The 18,058-nt window shown below is 49.6% G+C and overlaps 6 protein-coding genes across 6 annotated transcripts; 1 reads left to right on the top strand and 5 right to left on the bottom strand.

Moving 5' to 3' along the window:
• Positions 1-690: 690 nt before the first annotated feature.
• Positions 691-1,543, bottom strand: ASPBRDRAFT_47748 (uncharacterized protein). The gene is made up of 2 exons (XM_067625933.1): positions 1,164-1,543; positions 691-1,104 (listed from the first exon to the last, which is right to left on the bottom strand). The coding sequence occupies exons 1-2, from the start codon at positions 1,526-1,528 to the stop codon at positions 1,074-1,076; spliced, it is 396 nt and encodes a 131-aa protein (XP_067474962.1). The 5' UTR covers positions 1,529-1,543; the 3' UTR covers positions 691-1,073.
• Positions 1,544-2,584: 1,041 nt separating this feature from the next.
• Positions 2,585-3,818, bottom strand: ASPBRDRAFT_47746 (uncharacterized protein). Its single transcript, XM_067625932.1, has 2 exons — positions 3,514-3,818; positions 2,585-3,421 (listed from the first exon to the last, which is right to left on the bottom strand). The coding sequence occupies exons 1-2, from the start codon at positions 3,744-3,746 to the stop codon at positions 2,725-2,727; spliced, it is 930 nt and encodes a 309-aa protein (XP_067474961.1). The 5' UTR covers positions 3,747-3,818; the 3' UTR covers positions 2,585-2,724.
• Positions 3,819-6,311: 2,493 nt separating this feature from the next.
• ASPBRDRAFT_335180 (uncharacterized protein) lies at positions 6,312-8,335 on the top strand. Its single transcript, XM_067623129.1, has 6 exons — positions 6,312-6,336; positions 6,402-6,935; positions 7,041-7,367; positions 7,439-7,541; positions 7,598-8,001; positions 8,112-8,335. The coding sequence occupies exons 2-6, from the start codon at positions 6,454-6,456 to the stop codon at positions 8,113-8,115; spliced, it is 1,320 nt and encodes a 439-aa protein (XP_067474960.1). The 5' UTR covers positions 6,312-6,336; positions 6,402-6,453; the 3' UTR covers positions 8,116-8,335.
• A 1,501-nt stretch (positions 8,336-9,836) lies between these two features.
• On the bottom strand, positions 9,837-10,439 carry ASPBRDRAFT_199940 (uncharacterized protein; the record flags this gene model as incomplete). Its single annotated transcript, XM_067621378.1, has 1 exon — positions 9,837-10,439. One exon carries the CDS (start codon positions 10,437-10,439, stop codon positions 9,837-9,839), a length of 603 nt encoding a protein of 200 aa, XP_067474959.1.
• Positions 10,440-11,366: 927 nt separating this feature from the next.
• Positions 11,367-11,753, bottom strand: ASPBRDRAFT_34075 (ferric reductase-like transmembrane domain-containing protein; the record flags this gene model as incomplete). The annotated part of the gene is made up of 1 exon (XM_067623185.1): positions 11,367-11,753. One exon carries the CDS (start codon positions 11,751-11,753, stop codon positions 11,367-11,369), a length of 387 nt encoding a protein of 128 aa, XP_067474958.1.
• Positions 11,754-15,364: 3,611 nt separating this feature from the next.
• On the bottom strand, positions 15,365-17,236 carry ASPBRDRAFT_199938 (uncharacterized protein; the record flags this gene model as incomplete). The annotated part of the gene is made up of 7 exons (XM_067621377.1): positions 15,365-15,409; positions 15,472-15,713; positions 15,785-16,042; positions 16,217-16,354; positions 16,422-16,675; positions 16,734-17,034; positions 17,092-17,236. 7 exons carry the CDS (start codon positions 17,234-17,236, stop codon positions 15,365-15,367), a joined length of 1,383 nt encoding a protein of 460 aa, XP_067474957.1.
• Positions 17,237-18,058: the final 822 nt, after the last annotated feature.

Below are 18,058 nucleotides of genomic sequence, written 5' to 3'. Positions count from 1 at the left end.
TCACTATCAAATGGGATGTTTGGATTACATCCATTGTCAGGCAATCCCCCAAGCTGGTCTATGATCCAATCCTTATCTCGCCTGTTTGTAACAGCATTGATGATATTGTCCATGATCTTCCTCAAGTTGTCCTTGTTAAGTTTGTTCCCCTGCTTGGTCGTCCACCCAATTATCTCAGCATACATATCTTTGATCCCGGCGTCCGTCAGGTCCTCCACCAAGAAGTTGCAAAGTTTAGAACTGATTTGCCCAATGCCAATGCCAGTAATGGCAAAAACCCTCGCCCATAAGCAGATTATAGATCCTAACCCCCGTTAATTGCTTCCGCATTCTGGGGTCGCTGATGGTCTCTGCTATGGCGCCTTTCACGTATGGAGTGGCCAGGGCAGCAATGGAAGATCCAAGTCCAGCCCCTATTAGTCCGCCTAGAGCCAAACCTGCAATTAAAGCATCTAATATAATAGTTGAATAGGTGCATTCCGCCGTAGCGCGCTTGGCCTTATCCTAGAAGAAGCCTTTGTTAGCAACTATTTTGAAATTGGGCCGCAAGAGTATAAGGGGTAGGAGGAGAAGATAGGGACAATTACTCCAAGTCATACACACAGGGTTACCCTTAATAACATTAATCAGGGCAACCTCATACCCGACAACTAGAATTTTTTTGAAAAAACGCGCAAGTCCACCTCGCAGGCTAAAGAAGTCATAATTAACCCTGTAGAAGAATAGAGGTACATGTTAATTAGTATATGGAAAAGCAGAAAGAAATCAACTAATCAAACTATAGATTATTAATTTATCAGGTTTCCCTTGGCATTAACAAGAATATCCTGGTAGACAGGATAGGTATCTCATGTATAACCCCCATTATTATCCTAAAGGGGAGCAGAAAATTCAAGCTGACTTGTCACTTTCCATTGACTAGATGTCATAAAAAATCACCATCTCTCTTAGGATTAAGATGTCCATGATAGTTTTTATAGTGGTCACCCAGAGACAGCTCCTTATAATAGAGGAGGCCGTTATATCCTAAGACTAAGCCTTTAAGGACTGCAGTATTGGGGTCGCAACTGAACTTAACCATTTTTCTTGCGAACGTTACTGCCACTGTTCGCACTATTAGTGACCATGATGTGACAAACATAAGGAGGCGTATAGGAGTCCACCTGAGTAACCTATGGGACGTCCAATACCAGCTGTCCGTCGCTGTTGTTGAAAAAGAAATCAAGACAGATAGCTGACTGCTTCCCCCCAAATGATTAATAGCTGTGCCAACTAAAAGGGGCTTTCCTTTAAGCGATAGCGATTCTGGCTTGAGTTGGTCGCACAGCTTCTCCACAGAGTTGATTGGGAATCTAGGCAGCAGCACCAAGCGGCCCTTGGCTTCTGAATAGGTAAAATTGTTATCAAGAACAATAGTATTATTATTCCAAAGGCCTTCCATGTCTTGGCAGCTAGCGGACAGGTAAGTGTATCGCGTGGAGGGGTTAGTGTAGATCCAGATGTTTTTGGAAGTGAGACTAAAATACATGGCGGCGGTTATAAGCCTGGATACAAATAGATTGGAGAGAACATGTAATTACCAGAGCAGCCATATAAGCCCCTTTATAGCTCTAATTTCTCGAGTGACTGTCTGTTTAACTGGTTTGTGAATTGTTCCACACGGGGCGTAGCTGAGGCCAACGGAGAATGCATCACGAGGCCATTATCTACTCCAGCGTAACTTACAAGGATCCACCAGCTGTCGGGCACCTATGCAGAAGGGGAACTCCCGCCAGAATAGCTGAAATGCGTTGTATCCAACCAAAGCATACGACTGGAGGGGCTGGCTGGCTGGTGGCTTTAATGTGAGGTCCAGATTGGTAGTCAATCTTGAACTCGCAGCGTTCCGGGATACTATTGGCTTATTACTCCCGTAGAAGTCAGTGCAGCCTAAATTAGCCAATTTTGTATTAGTTGAGTTTTTCAGCCAATGGACCCTGCAGAGATCATCGGCCCATTCTCCTAATACAGTAAGTTCTTCAATGCCCACCCCACTGGGTGTTTGGACGCTCAGGGCTCCGCCCAGACGACTCTTACCTTCAGTAATGGTATTCATTTCCCACACATTTCATATGTTAATATGAACCTGTTGGCCTGTACACAAAATTCTTTAAAAGATTTTCTATCTATTGCTGTGTAGAGCTAGAAATCAGCTTTTGTTGCCAGTGCATTCCTTTCGGATAACTCCGAGATTGCTCGCTAACACACACTGCGCTCCGTCCACGCACCTAAGCGTCACTCCACAGCCCAGAGCCAATCCATGAGTAAAAAGCGGCACCATGTCAGGCCGAACGCATGCAAAGGTTCGATACAAGCCAATACGTTGGTCCAAAAGTCCAAAGATCTAATATTATTTTTTCTATCCGTTCGATAGGCGATGGATGGTATGCAGTGGAGGAAGAGTTAATGCCCCTACTCTTTCTCACTCCACTGGGGGATAGTTATTCAGGTTCTTGGGCTTTCCAATGGGACGGGAATCTGATAACGCATCCAATATCCGTTATATTCCATCCTCTCGGTGCCAAAAGAAATTCTGAAAGTGCGTGGGAAGGAGACGAGCTTCAATAAATTAAGCCCCATAGAATTTGATTAATTTTAGAAAATACTCTAACTAGGTTCCCCGGTGAGCCGGAGAAAAAGAGAGGATACACAGTAGATGGGTTATGGAGAACTCCCTCCTCAAGATCAATGGTGGTGGATACCACCAGCGAGACATTCGAAGTAGCGCGGGAGCGAGGTAGGGCAGGCGGTTACTGTAACCGTCTTTGTCCTAGTGACGGTTTCGGTGTGTTGGGGATTACATGTTGGCTTTGTGGTGGTTGTGAAAGTGGACGTAGTAGAGATGGAGGAGGATGAAGTAGTGGAGAAAGTCGTTGATGAAGTGGTTATGGATGAGCTTGTGATCGAGGTGGTGGAGGAAGTGGTGGTACTTGTGGAAGACGTGACCGAGGTGGTTGTAGACGAAGATGTGGTCGGCGGCGTTGTCGGCGTGGACGTCGACGAAGAAGTCACCGTAGTACTAGTTGAAGTCGTTGTAGAAGTCGAACAAGTAGTCTCCCTCTCTGGAGCCCAAAGTTGAATATCGTCGAGGTACAGAGTCGTGTAATTGCAGCCGTACGCGACATAGAACGTATATTCAGTGGCGGTAGGTATCCAAGTAGCCGATAGCTGCGTCCACCCGGCGTCGGGGTCGGTAAAAGATGAACCAATGTTCTGTAAGGGCGTTGTACCATATCTAACACGAATGCCACAATAATCCACGGTGATACCTGGTAGTGCATCATAACGATACCACAGAGAGATATTGTGAGGCTCGCCCGGGCTCTCAATAGCCACGGGTTGCGAAGCGTGCCAAACTATGTTATCATAGAAAGCCTGGCGACTGCAAGTATGTTACAATAGCCATGGTTAATGACACAGAACTCCAGTACGCGACAGCTCAGCTAGATCAGTATTGGGATCTGTTTCACTTACAACACCCAGGATCCGTCGTGTGCGTTCTCCTTGTCCTCCACAATCTCAGGCATACCCCCGCAGCTCGCGCAGGTGTTAACCGCCTCCCAAGGTGCAAGGCTACCAGTCTCAAAAGAAGGGTTCTCGAGTATCTGTCGAGCCGGCACGGTACACGATTCAGTCTGAGCAATGACTGGGGTTAAGCCTGCAAGAAGCAGAGCTCCCGTTATTGCAGCTGTGCGGAAGTGGCCCATTGCTGTAATGATTTAGCTTGAGCATTCGACCAATCCGAAGGAAAGAAGCAGCACCAGAATCTGGCATAAAAGGGACTGCTCAAAGTGACAAAACCCAGGGAGGAAGAGAACTATATATAGCCAGGCTATCCCTTGTTTCCCAAAATTGTCCAGCGCTGGCCTGCCGTAAATTGGGGCAGACGGGTTGATGGGGCTCAGCCAGCTTCTCACTCGCCAACCCTACGAATTTTTCCGTACTGCCCCAACCAGAAAGTATTGTATTCATGAGTATAGCGTGACCCTCTCTTCACGAGGTATCATGTGGTGTTCTTGTTGCCAGTCCACTCCCCAAATTTTCACCAAAAGCGATACGGGCGCCACGGAAGTTTCGGATGTCAACAATGTGTGTTATCGTGCAGGAACAGGGCGGCGACCTGGGCCAAGGTTTCGGCTGAGACATAGTAAAGTTAGCATCAATCGCATTGGACAGTAGTCTCAAATCTCAATAGCCTGCATGGACCTAACTTCATAGGGACTAGATCGAGTGTGCTTTGGCAGCGAAAGCGGGTTTTGTCCCCACTTTATGGCACGAACGGCGAACCCGAGTTTCGGCCAGCCCAATCCGACATGGCTGACATTTAACAGTTGCATGTCGGATCTCCGCAGAGCTCCCTCGTACCTAAATTTACTTCTTGGGGGGGCCTTTTCCTGCGTCCCTAGAAGGCAACATGAGAGGAAATTCCCTGGATTCCGCGAACTAGAAAATTGGGTGAACTGGGAGAGCAAGTAGTGGATTCTAGATAGGTTCACCGAATCGAAAAATTCCCTGCGTTCGAGGCTGAGAGGGTTCGTGAAATGAGCAAAGCCCCTAAATGGCTCCACTAAATCACGATCTATTATTTGCCGCCAGTAAGTCTAGATCGCCCTCACATGCCTCGTACTGAGATGCACAATGAATCAAGCGTTTGAGTCCAAACTGATGTCAACCTTCGGAGAGAAGACTCATGTTTAGCGGTTAGTTAGAGGTGCACTACCGTGGAGGGGGTGCTATCGAACCGATGGGCTTCAGGACATGGCATTTGTTTTAGGAGCATGATGCCGTGTTGCTTGGATCTCTGGATGACGGCGCGGAAGAACCAAGCAGAGTTGGAGCGGTCCACTCCTCGTAAAGAAGAAGCTCGGGCCATAGTTTTCCGAGCCAGTTGCGATAGTTCGTGATACTATGAACTTACCGGATCTGGCAAGACCATTTTGTCAAACATAGCTGAGCTTGGCTTAGGATAAACACTGGACCCACAGTTCGCTAGAAAAAAAAGTCTTGCCTATGGTAGATACTGGAGATGCTGCACTGCGGAAAGAACGATATAGCACCGTCTAAGTTTAGACATAAAAATTGGCGTTGCTGTTCTGTACAACACTGCTTCCCCGTGCATTGATCAACCAGCACAATGGTCGCTGGTACCCTGCATGTACGGAGTACAGCAACGCCAACGATACGCGCCAAGACCAGGGGGCTGGCTGGCAGAAATCCACTGGAACTCAATGGAATCTACTACCAGCTCTAGTATCATGTCCGTACTTGCTTTCATCTCGATTGTGGCGTCCTGAACTTTTATTCTTCTCGCCTGTGGCCGGGCCACTGAATCCCTGCAAAGTGACTGCCCCCGACCATAGATTTGATGCCAAATTCGGCGCCACACCAGGATCCGTAGGTTTGTTGTCATCACTGTGGTGGGAGTAATCGGGCCGGTGTTTCACAGCTGTGGTCTCCGGTCTGGTGCTCGTTGTTACAGTCCAAGCATCCTGCTCTGCCCCTGGTGGACAGTGACGTTGCTCAAATTTGTCCGTGCAGTGCCCACACCGCGCTTTCTCCCGACATGAGCATGCGAGATATCCAAAGTGCTGGCAGCGGCGGTACCTCTTCTGCTTGGTCTGCTGGCTCCTACTTGAGTCGTATCATCTTGATGATATCTGGCGATGCAATCAGGCCAAAGTCAGGTGGACAACCGTCATATATAAATCCATTATGGCTGGACTTGCAAGATTTCGGGACGGGGAATCTCAGAGTACTGTCCAGATATAGGCCGCCATGAAATTATTATATCTTCTATGTAGTGGTGACTTCCCAACAAGTCAAGTAAAAGGAGAGCTTTACAGTGATCGGCGAAATGAGCCTGCCCCCCAAAACTTTCTTTCAGGCTTGACTCTCTCCACCAGCCGAATCCGGATACACCCGCAGCTCGGAGGGAAAGTCAATGCATGCAGAAACAAAGCAGGGGTATAATTGTCCTGTTATAGACCACGAATCTGCCAAGTCCAGCGTAACTCGGACTTGTAGCGGCTGCCTCAGCTTCAGCCAGCCCTTTTACCTCACCAATGGAAATCCACCAATGACCTCGGATAAACGCCGGTGAGCTAGGACTGGTCAGCAGATAGGTCGCCAGCAGTACCTAGGTAGCGATGGGAGCAACCTTCCAAGTATCCCGCACAGTCAATGACAACCGGAATCATTTGCGCATGGCGGCTCAGCCAATGGGCTTTTGGAACATGGCTAGAAGAAAACAACACTTATTCGTGGCTGGCTGAGCAGAAACTAATAGCTACCTAACTGGTCTGACAGTAAAAGTCCAACCAACAGTCTCCACTTCTGCCCAATATCTAACTTTTTAGGAATAGTACAAAATAGTGAGGCGGTTTTTTTCCCGCTCGATGTCTTCGGCACACCCGCATGTCTAAACAACTGAAAAGCAAGCAATGCCGCTGCTCAAATCAACTGGATTCTATCAGACCCAATTCTCAAAATCCTGTTCTTCCCTCCCTCTCCGGATCAGAATATCGTAGGGTCAACATGGTGTTCAGCTCCACGTCTAAGAACATCTACCTCAGAGAGGAGCAAGGCGCACTCTTCCTATGTGCCACGTGTAAAATAGGCAAGTTCCCGGCCCTGGACCTGGACCTGGAGTCGTGGATTTACAATGAGATCAACCTCGACCAATGCCTCGGCCTTAGCAGTGACGGGAAATTCGATATCACAAATTCCATTTCGAATACGTACGGGGCCTGGATACCTATAATTAAGCCCGGGACTCTGTATCTTAAAGGGACCGTCCTGAATATCACTCTCTGCGATGACCTGGGTGGCCACGACCTGTCGATTTGCCTCGACGTTGTCATCGAGAACGAGCTGGGATTTTTGATCTGGAAACCCCCGTACGTTCCCATCATACCCTACAGACTAACCCAATTACTTTTTTTTTTTTTCTTCATTCTGTCTTTTAATTGTTTTCCTCCATTTGCTGATAACGAAGGGAACAGTCCAAACGACATCTACAGCAGTGTGGTCGGGCTCAAGCTTGATCCCAACACGGCTGTACTCAGTGGCTACTGTCTGGGAAATGACGGGCGGCTGCATTATTCGGAGCTGCCATTGGACGATCATATTGGAGCCGACAATGGAATTATCAAGAGAGAGAAAAATGGCCATTTCCTTAGCAGCGGCAAAGCCAGCAATGTCCACCTTGGCACGGACTGGTGGGTGTGGGCAGATATCAGGTTCAATGATGGTAGATGGAACACCGGTTGTGGTATTCAATTTGGTAAATATGTTCACATTGAGGATGGAAAATTCATCATGGATGACCCGTGAGTTCATACATACCTTCCCTCCAGAATTCCAAGTACCCATGCATTCTAATGCCGAGTACAATGGACAGTCCAGATATTTTTGCCTTGCGAGGCCCTATCCTGCGGTTTCTGGAGGATATACCCCTTATGGGCTATGGTGTCGCTTTAATTGACAAGCTGGAGGGTGACGATGTCAGTTTCAAAACCACTCATTGTATCATGTCTTGCGGCTACTGACGATCTTGCAGGACGAGGCTAAGCGCGCTGTGGCGGAGTGTACCTATTCTACTCTTATCACCGCCGGCGCAGTTGTTGGTTTTGCTCTTACTGGGCCGATCGGAGCTTCCATTGGATCCGCGTTTGGTACAATGTTAGGATTAGAGGCCAAGGCTGGCATTGGTTTGTCTATAAATGACCCGAATATGCGAAACCAGGTGGCGAGCATCTCGGTGTGGCAAATGCTTACGCAAGTGGCTTTGATCGCTCTGGCGCTGCCTATGGATATGGTAGTTGCTGGGCTCACTGAAGGCTTGACGGAGGGCGTCTTCGAGGATGGAATTTTGGGTAGAGCCTTGCAAACTGCGATCTCCAGGGGTGATGAAGCGCTCAGCGTGTATGGTTTGAAAACCGTGGGAATAGACGAGGCGAAAAAGTACATCACTACCCTCTCTTTTGATCAAGTCTGCTTTTCTACTAGATCTGCTACTAACTGGTTTTCCTTTTTGCACAGGATCCTTGGCAAGATTGCTGATCTTATTCGAGATGATTTAGCGCAGAAAAAATCAAACGAGGAAATTGCAGCGGACATCAGCAAGTTATATGGTGATCATGGTGGTGACGGAACGAATCCCCTTCATGATACAACCCTGTGGGTCAAAAAGGCTCTAGAACCGGTGCCACAAACGGCGATCGATGACGGAGTAGACCAAGTCGAGAACGCAACCAGGGGCACGGCACATGATGCTGCACAGTCTGCGGTACAAGAGGCGGTGCAAGAAGCAACACAGGAGGCGGTAAGCGAAGTCGGACAGGAGATTGCGCAGGAGCTTGTTCAGGCTGTACAACAGTCTGAGGGGAGTACTGCACTGAGTGATATTGAGACGAGCGTGGAAAACTACGTTGTGAGTTCCTGTGTAGCCAACATAAGGAATGCAGCACTTGATCCATGGGGAGAAGTCCCGCTATGGGAGGCAACTGTGGCGTTCATGGGAGGGCTGCCGGCTATCAAAAAGGCAATGAAAGATGCAATCCAAACGGTTAAGGACTCACTAACATTCATGGAGAATGAACTGGAGGATGCAAAAAACATACTACAGAGGCCATTTCAGGGAACAGACAAGGTCGCAGCAACAGCTGTACAGAAACTGGAGAACGACATTGCGAACTTGGTATCTCAGATCAGGGGGGTAGGAAAGGCGGTAGGACAAGCCGCAATCGGAGTGGCAACAGAGCAGATTCACGAAGCAATGCAGAAGGCAGTGCAGGATGCAACGCAGGTCATCAAGCAGCAAGCAGCAGAGTGGGCACGGAGAAACGCAGAGAGTGTTAAGGTTGCAGTGCACAACGCTGTCCAGAAAGTCAAGGATGCAGAACAGGAGGTTCAGACCGCAGTCCAGAATGCTATCTCGGAAGCTCAGTCAAAGGCCTTCAGCACTCTAGTAGTGGCTGCGACTGATGCGTTGCGCAGCCAGGAAAACAGGGGAACGCCGAATTGGCATGACGTTGAGGACGCAGCGCAGGGCGCAGTGCCAGGGGTAGTGCAAGAGGCAATACAGTCGATCCAGACTACAACCGATACGGCACTGCAGGAGGCATTGCAAAAGTTACAACCTGGGCCGGAGGCGGAGAAAGCAGTGCGGAAGGCAGCACAGGATGCAAGGGAGGATGCGGTATCAAAGATTCCAAAGTCAGTGCAGGACTATGTGGCAGATGCAGTGGAACAGGCCAAGAGGGTCTATAACAGGCCATTTGGTGAAGACCCCCATCCCAAATCCCACGGCATGCAGCCAGGTGGTGTGAAGCCAGTCTAATGGCAAATTCATTTACTCCTGAAGCGAGGGGAGATTTTTGTGATTTATGGGTGTTAGCTCAGAGTGGCACTGTCCTAGTTGCGAACGTGCAGTCGTCGATGCAATGTCAGACATTCTATAGACACAATCCCAGACCCGTTCAATCTATATCATGGGGAAGTAAATAGTCACTGGATTCTGGCGAAGAGAGATCTTCTCACGATTATGAGTATCTTGTTATGAGTGAGTTGGACTGATAGATAGCCACCTTGCCAGGCGCTCTTTTGATAGATAGATAATAATATATTCTTTTTTCGGTCGGGATGACCGTAAAGACTATATTATATCATCTTCTAGGTTATACTTGCGTCGTATGTGGCGTATCAAGAGTATGCAGAGTTCCCCGACGGTGCCCGCGTTAACGATTTCAGGAGTTGGAATGTCAATCTTGAGCGATCGACGGAAAGAAGTATAGACCTCAACCGCCACGAGCGAATCTATCTGCACGGCCTTTGTGCTGCTCCTCATCCATACCGTGGTGCGCGGCAATCTGCTCCGCAACTGCCTTCGCCATCCTAATCCTCAAAGCCCGGACTATATCCTCCTGATTCAGGAGAGTGGGTTCCTGTCCAACGCGCGCGAAAAGGGCACTCAATGCGCCGCCGTCTGCTTCATGATGACCGGTGGAGGACGTGCCTAGCTGGCGGACTTTATGGAGCCCAAATCGCGCATCAAGCCCCCACATGTATTTGGCGGGAGCACCAGGCGATTGGACGTGTCCGATCCGGACACTGAAGGAGCATTGTCCCCGGTCTTCGCCCCTAGAGTCTAGAATGATCAGATGCAAGGCATTGAGAACCTCATTCTCTGACAGGATGTGTGTGTGTGAACGCATCGCCAGGTCAAGCGTTTCCTGGCGTTGGGTGGCGATTCCAGCCTCATCAACAAGGCCCACATGGACGACAGAAGCAACAAGGCCATTCGTACGCCGGTATCTGGCGAACGCGTCGAGGAATTTATTGGCAGCGGCATAATTCGCCTGTCCGCCGACGCCAATGGTTCCAGATATGGAGCCGAACATGACGAAGAAATCCAAAGGGATGCCTTTGGTCACCTGGTGAAGATGGCGTGTCCCAAGTCACCTTGGGAGCAAGGGCCATGGACCAATCCATATTACTCATCTGCGAGAGGGTGCGGTCCTGATCCAAAAGCATAGTTAGAGAGCTACCAGAGACGCATGTATCTGGGGAAGAAGGGGTTTGGTTTACCCGGAGAATGCCGGCGATCTGGATGATTCCGGCTAGCGGTCTTGGACAGCTCGACACGGCCTTCTCAACGTCTGCCAGATTGGTGACAGTGCCTTTGACGCAGGTGACTTCGCATTCCTGCGCTTCCAGCTCTCAGATGAAGGCACGATGCTCTGGCAGCTCGTCGGCTGTTCTTGATACATAGACGAGAGATCGTGCGCCATGCTGGGCCATCCAGCTCGAGACTAAGCGGCCGATGCCGCCGAGGCCCCCAAGTAAAAGGTAGGAATGATCCGGGAGAAACGAAGACACTGCCCGCACAGACGTACACCCCAACGAGGCTGGATCGCCAGAAGGCATTTTAAGCACCAGTTCTTCCATGTGCGAGCCTGTTTACAAATGTCGGAGTGCGTCCACGGTCGTCAAAGTATGCGTCAGATCCTTTGGATCCGCATGCTCATAGTCTGCTGTATTTCTCGACTATCGCAACAAGGTCGACGAATATCTGACACTGTAAGCATTTGCATTAGACAGTGTACTCTCCACATTTAAAGAAAATCCGCGTTTGCTGTCCTACATTACCCTATTGTCGATGAACCCAAGGCCTGTACTGACCATGTTGCAGTCAAGATGCCTCACGTTTCAACTGTCAACAGCAACTCCCCAAGGGGGGACCAACCTGTACGCCTAAAGCCCACCCGTTTATCCCACCCGACTCGTCAACATTATTACTAGTAAACAGATGTCTCCCTGAGCTTGAACTAAACATAATCATCGAGAGGTTTAGATCCGTCGTGCATCACTTCACCGCCCTTCATCTCCTCTAAATCCCGAATATAATCGTTAATATACTCACCAGCAGCGCTGAGATGAAGGATACGTCCGATAGCGCTATGGATTGCGAGAACTTGAGGAGAAGGCGGGTCTACACTTCGATCGGGCGTGAGGAAAAGGCTAACGGTAACCGGGAGCTTTTCAACAATGTGAAATGATAGCAGGGCAACAGCCATCCAGCCAGTAGCACGATGAATCTTGCGACAAGCGTCCCACCTGATACCCAGGAGGTCTGCTAGGTAGCTTAGGCGAGAGATGGAGGGCAACAAGGTAAACGGCAGCAAAGTCGAGCTAACAGCCTTCGTATGTACCATCCGAGAACGTACTTCGAGACGCGGGAGCAAAGGAGTGGAAGGTAGGACCGCCTCACCCAATGGTGTACCACCGCTCAGATTCTTCTGGGGTAGATTAGCACCACAGTTAAGAAGCAGTCGATGGAGAGCTCATCTTTCCGAGATGCTATTTTTCTGAAGCGTACGACTTTCCCGTGAAAATTGACCTCGCATAGTGCGGTTGGGTTTCCTTTCAACAGAAAGTCAAGAATTTGATCCAGGCCTGGGTAATGTTTCACACTTTTGGTTGCCAGCAAGAGTAGCTTATGCTTTAACACATAAGGGAAACGTCGAGAGCTAGGCAATGTCTACGAGTTGGTAAACCTCAGAGGAAAGGCCATTATCATCCATGATTATGGCTATCCCTTGCTTCTCGTCCATTGCTAGGTTAAAGCCCTCTATTAGGGTACTCATAAGCTACGACCCCCCAGACCAAGGCATCGCTAGTTTGGCGCCATTACCTAGCTCCTGTATCCATTCCGAGCTGTTCTGGGCCGTCTCCTTCAATTGTCCGCCACGAAATCAAATAATATACTCAGTTTTGGTGATTCCTATCCCTTCCACATGAACGTCCTTGGTAGTGTCCAAGCTTAGCAGGGCCGACCTGATCTTCGCGTTTGCTATGTCAATCGGTAGGTATCTCACGAAGCCTTTATTCTCGTTCTCAGTACAGAGGCCAAGAGACTTTTGGCGCTGGATTGGGCTATTCCGGTTACTGGAGTATAATCCAACAAGCGTATAGAGAACTTAAAAAGAACTATCCACCACAGGTGAGCCCAAGAAATAGTATTATAATAATGCAGGGCGATAATCTGGTTCAAATATCAAGGGGGGGTGTCAAAGACGGCTCAAGAAGGCTGTCCAGAGGTTTGATATCGATGGCCATATCATGCAATGTCGCAGCTGACGATATAATCTAACATCTTGAATAGCAGAATTGAAACAGGGTCAATTATCATAGATCATTGAAAGTCACTTATTATTAGAGAAGAACAGGAAGACTGCTAATTACATAGCATGTCTCAACTCTTGTATTTATAGCTCGCGAAACATTTGTGATTATTTTCTTACTACCAAATGTCTTGGTTTGTGCCACGGCGGTAGAACCGCCTCCATGACCACCTTGTCCGATCACCGCGCAGCTACCGAACTAACTGCTGACGCCTTGTCTTGCTGCACGAGCAATTCCCAAGGTCCTAGCTGATTGGCTTCTCCTTCCCAAATTAGAAGAGGAGCGCCAGCACATCAGTGCGGGCTACGGGCTATCTAACCATCCGATGGCTATTGGACACTAAATCTGTATTTAGACCTTGTTGGATTCTGCGTGCCTATACATTTTCATCGACGTCGCTTACAGGTTACAGCATGCACTTTGCTGGCGTTAATAATTCGATACGTGAGGTTGAGAATACAACGAGAAAGGCAGGTTGTATGTCGTATGCCAATGGCGTTCACTACTGCTCAGTATCCTTCGCAGGTGGCCTTTATTCTGGCTTGTTCTGAGCGCAAGAGACCCTTCGATTTTACCAGCTGAATCCGGAAGCACCCGCCGCGAGGAGGGGAAATGAATGCATACAGCAAACAAAGCAGGGGTATATAATTGTCCAATTAGGGGGCCTTTCCAACCCAACTACGTCTCTGTAGTGACTGTCTTCAGCCAGCTGACGAGCTTTTACATCTTTCCTGTGGCTGGCTGAGCATAGGTATGAGCCCGTGTAATAGCATATGAAAATGTAACCACATAATATATAAGCCCCAAAGGGACCTGGTAGGCAGATTACACTTGATTACCAAACCGGCTTCTCCAACTTGTTTAATATTTTCTTTCTCCCTTTCGGCTTAACTTTCAAATTTCGTTGGCATTCCCGCAAAAACGAAACGAGGAAAATGGTTCAGCTTGAGGCATTCAGCGGCGAGCTTAACGCGGTGGGTATTGCCCGCCGGCTGAGCAGCAGCGAGGATATCTTTAAGGATGAAACCCAGGCTTCCCTTGGAGACAAGGAAAAGATCCACGCTATTGGAAGGGCACTCGCCCGTTCTGGCATAACGCAGAGCCTGTATAACTGGTTTGTGGAGAATCGGTCTGAATTTGAACAACTAAAATGGCTGGAGTTTAAAGACGCACTCAAAGCCCAAGCTCTTGGTCACGATTGGCGGATGCGTGCGCTTCAAGACTTCTTCACTACATCATCGGAAGGAGGAACAATGCAGGACTATTTCACAGCCCTTGGGCAGAAGCACTTTGTTATCAAGGAGAATGAGCCGGTCTTCGAGGACTACTACTACCATCTCTACAAATGCTATCTACTCTTTCGCTCGCCACCTGGTCTCATTGATCATGTTCTGCGAAATGAACCCGACGTCTACAACCGATTCCTTGCAACAGCACCGGGAGAAATTCAAAATTGGATTCGTAAGTACGACAAGGGTGGCATAGTTGCGCGTTCGCACGGGTAAGTTTCCATTCTATTCTCTTTATCCTTTTGATTTATTCGTTCCACTCCTCGCTAACAACAAGAATCGGGAGCTCCCAGGACGGGCGACATGTATATTCTCTCCGGCTTGCCATTCCCCACATATACCGAAGCCCGTGGATGGTCCGATTTGCCTTACTTGCCAGAGAAGCCCAGCGCTATCGGACACCTCAGCAGCCTGACTGTACGCTGGGGAGTCGGCGGGGAGAATATAATGGCCGGGTATGAAACCCGATTTCCGGCCCTGGGCAGAATGGCTCAGACTTTCGGGACGGGCTCCGCTTCGCACACGCTTTCTCTGGACCCTGGCGAGTACATCACATCTGCCAAAGTATCGTACACCAATCGTGCGTACAGACAATCCAATGGCTAGGCATTGAATACGTTCCATGCGCTCAACCGGCTAGAGATCCGAACGTCGAACCGGAGCAAGATGTTATCCTTAGGTAACTTGTCCGGTGGGTGGGATACCCATTCCACAATCACGGCACCAAGTGGTTACAGAGTCATTGGGTTTTGTGGAAGCACCTGGGAAGACTTCACTAGCGCTGGGGTTTCTCTCGCTCAAATTGTCATGAGGTTTGGCCTTGTTATAGTGCCGTTTTAGTCAGAGTTCGGCTTACTGGCAGGATTGTCCCTGATTTGGATCTGGTTATTAATTTGCCCTTAACCTGCAAACAGGCCATAAAGGTGTGTCGCAAGCTGCTGCATCAATGTCCTGCTTACTTTGTCCGGAATGTCTGCGCCTTCTGGAGTTGGGTTGTCTGCGGCCGGTGATGTGTTGTGATAAGAGCAATAACATCGTCATCACAGCCTGCACACCGAGTGCTTGCCGGTGATACACAAAAACATCCAACAGCATTAGCTTAGCGACTACCTTATACGGCGAAAATATATACTAAGTCAAGCTTAAATTCGTGCAACGCATGACCCGTCAATCTCCCAAGTAGTTTTGGTATTGCAAAAACCACCACGTAAAGCACCAAGCATTCTCTGAAGCATCTGCAGGAAATTAACTATATCACTCATCACGGCGCTTAATATCGTGATATGCTGTTAATGACTCATCCAACCTTCCGAGTCCGCCCCCGGGACGCCCCTTCTTCCCTCTCGGAGTTCTTAGAAAGCCGGATTGGCATTTGTGAGCAGCTGCACGAAGTAGGCCTACAAAACAAATCATATCAGTCAATCCACTCTTAGTCAACCAGCGTGGTCGGGTAACATACCTGAAACCAAGTCCCCGCCTCAGGCGCCGGCTGCAATGCATCGCTATACCCGCAGTGGGCGTCGTACCGTGTCGCCGAGCTGTCAGAGGTGCCGTCGCTCTCGCCTCCAGGCTTCACCCAGACAAAGGCGTCGGCGAGCGCATCACCAGTGCTGGTGGTCGGGCGCACGCCGAAGCCGGTGTTGATGACATTGCACCAGTCACCCCAGGCCTGTTGGCCCGTGGGCTGTTTGCCGTTGCGACCTGGGATTTAGCAGTTTTTGTTAGCTAGGGGTAATGCGTGGGTTGGTTGGGAGGTGCAGGAATGCGCATACCGGTATCGACGACAAAGTGGGCGTCGAAGCCCTGTGCCTGTAGCAGCGGGGCGATCGCATTGATATACTGCTGCTCGTCGCAGACGCTGTTGCCCTGGGTGTAGGAGGGGCAGGATGAGATGGTCCAGGCATTGTAATTGGCGACGTTGGTGGCCAGGCCGCGCACTGTAGCGGGGGAACTAGCATTCTTATAGACGCTTGCAAACAGGTTGGCGGCGGGTTGCAAGTTTGCGGGCCAACCGAGCCAGCCGGCGTGTCCTATAAGTACTTTGGTCAGCTTTTATCAAGAGGATTCAATCCGGGGACTAGGGATCTTCGACTGTGCTGGTTATAGTAAGGGGATATTTCCTGGGGAAGCTGGACGAAAAGGGTGCCTCGGGGGTCTATCCCCCCAGATACTTCCCAAGTAGATATAACGGATGCGTAGCTTACCGGCGTCGAGATACATGGCCACATTGGGGAGATTGAGCTGTGTCAGCGCATAATTCGTACATTCAAGGTAGGCACTTTCAGCATTGGCACATTTGGCCACATTGAGGTTTGTCACCAGGTTGGCAAGACTGTCGGGCTCTGTTGGGGGTGACATTTAGCGTTCAGGTACTGTGGATGATTTACGGATTGAACGGAAGACACTCACCAATTATCAGAATGGTATGAACATCCGAGTACTCCACAAGAATCTCGCGGATGGAGTCAATATAGGACTTGTAGTGTGCAACCCCATCATCCGCGATCGAATACTCGCCGTTGCTGGCGAGCGCGGCACAGTCGCGATCAGGGAGGTCGTACACCACAAACTGGCCGGCAATTGGGGGACTTGCTCCCGCAGCATTCTGGGATTTGATGTCGGCCAGGTAGTCGGCCATGGTTGGAACCTTGGCGGCAGTATCCCTAGCTGATGTCAGCACTGGGGCTATCATAGTGCACATTTTGAAGCAGGGGAGCATACAGCCACACGAATGAAGGCGCCTTGGCAGCGGCGGTTGCCGCCGCCTGGAGCGAGGAAAGAGAACCGGTGAGAGATGGAATGGCCAGAGACGCCACTTCCGATGAGTAGTATGGGTTCACGTAGAGCTGGTACCCACTGAACGGGTTGCCGCTGGAGCTGGCCGTGGTAGTCGGCGAGGCGGAGACGGTAGAAGTTTGAGTAGTAGTCGCCGTCTTCGTCACTGAAGAAGTAGTAGTACTAGTAGTCGTCTTCAAGGTCGTGGCGGAGCCCGTGCCTGCCGCCGGTGTACACTGAGCATAGTCTAATGGTCATGGTTACTCGGCTGTCGAACAGCAAACTTCACAGAAGGAATCCTTACATTCATTCACGGTTGAGCATGTTGCACCAGCCACACAACTGGTGACTCCTGAGTATCCCTGACCCCCACATTGTCCATACAGGGTTTGCTGAGCCTGGATTGCCAAGGGCAGAAACGCCAATGCGAGAGATGATGTATAATGCATCCTGACACGAAGATACTCGAAAACAGAAAAGGAGACTTCAGTTTGTGTTGGACTGCTCTAGCTTCTCTCCTGGTGATCGGAAGGACGAGCAGACTTTATACCGTCAAGTCCATCTGGCTCGCGGATACATTCCCGCGTTACCTTCGGACGCATCGCCGTCTTTTTCATGTCATTTCTGATTCTTGATTCCGAAAGATGGATCGATCTGGTTGCTGTGACAAAGGATGCTTACCAGAAGAAGCCCTACTCCGTTCTAGATTGGGATAGGGGTCCTTCAGCATTATATCGACTGTGTGTATCACACCACTATGGCAGCCGTACCCAGGTGCCGAGAGCACTAAACAAGCCATTTGTCGGTGGCGCTGAGACATGTCCCTAATCGGCGCGGAGGGCACACTGAAGAATCACGGGTGCTTGAAGAAAGATGCATGCAACCCTAAATGTCGGCAGATGAATACGATGGTGTCCGAACTCCGAAGGGTCCGTCGGCATTAGCCTAACTGGCTGCGGATCAGTGACGGCCGGACGGCCCGCTTAGCCTGCATTTGCGCTATTTGGGTAATCTACTAAGCCAATGCAGGGTCCGGAGTGAATCCCATTTAGCCGGAATTGCAAGACATCATGGCCCCATACGCGGGATCATGAGATTCCTCGCGTTAGCGTGTTCAACGAGGAAAACTGATAATAGTGTTTCTATTATCATAGACTGTGGTACTACTAAAATCGGTCCTAATGATATGGGAGATCACTGGCAGTCATGGGTTATATTCTGATCTCTTTCTCCTGCCTAACACTGTGGCAGTAGCATAGTTATTTCCTACC

The sequence above is a fragment of the Aspergillus brasiliensis genome (assembly GCF_001889945.1).
Source record: "Aspergillus brasiliensis CBS 101740 unplaced genomic scaffold ASPBRscaffold_15, whole genome shotgun sequence".
Classification (NCBI taxonomy): Eukaryota; Fungi; Ascomycota; class Eurotiomycetes; order Eurotiales; family Aspergillaceae; genus Aspergillus; species Aspergillus brasiliensis.
This window is presented reverse-complemented; position numbering and strand designations above follow the sequence as displayed.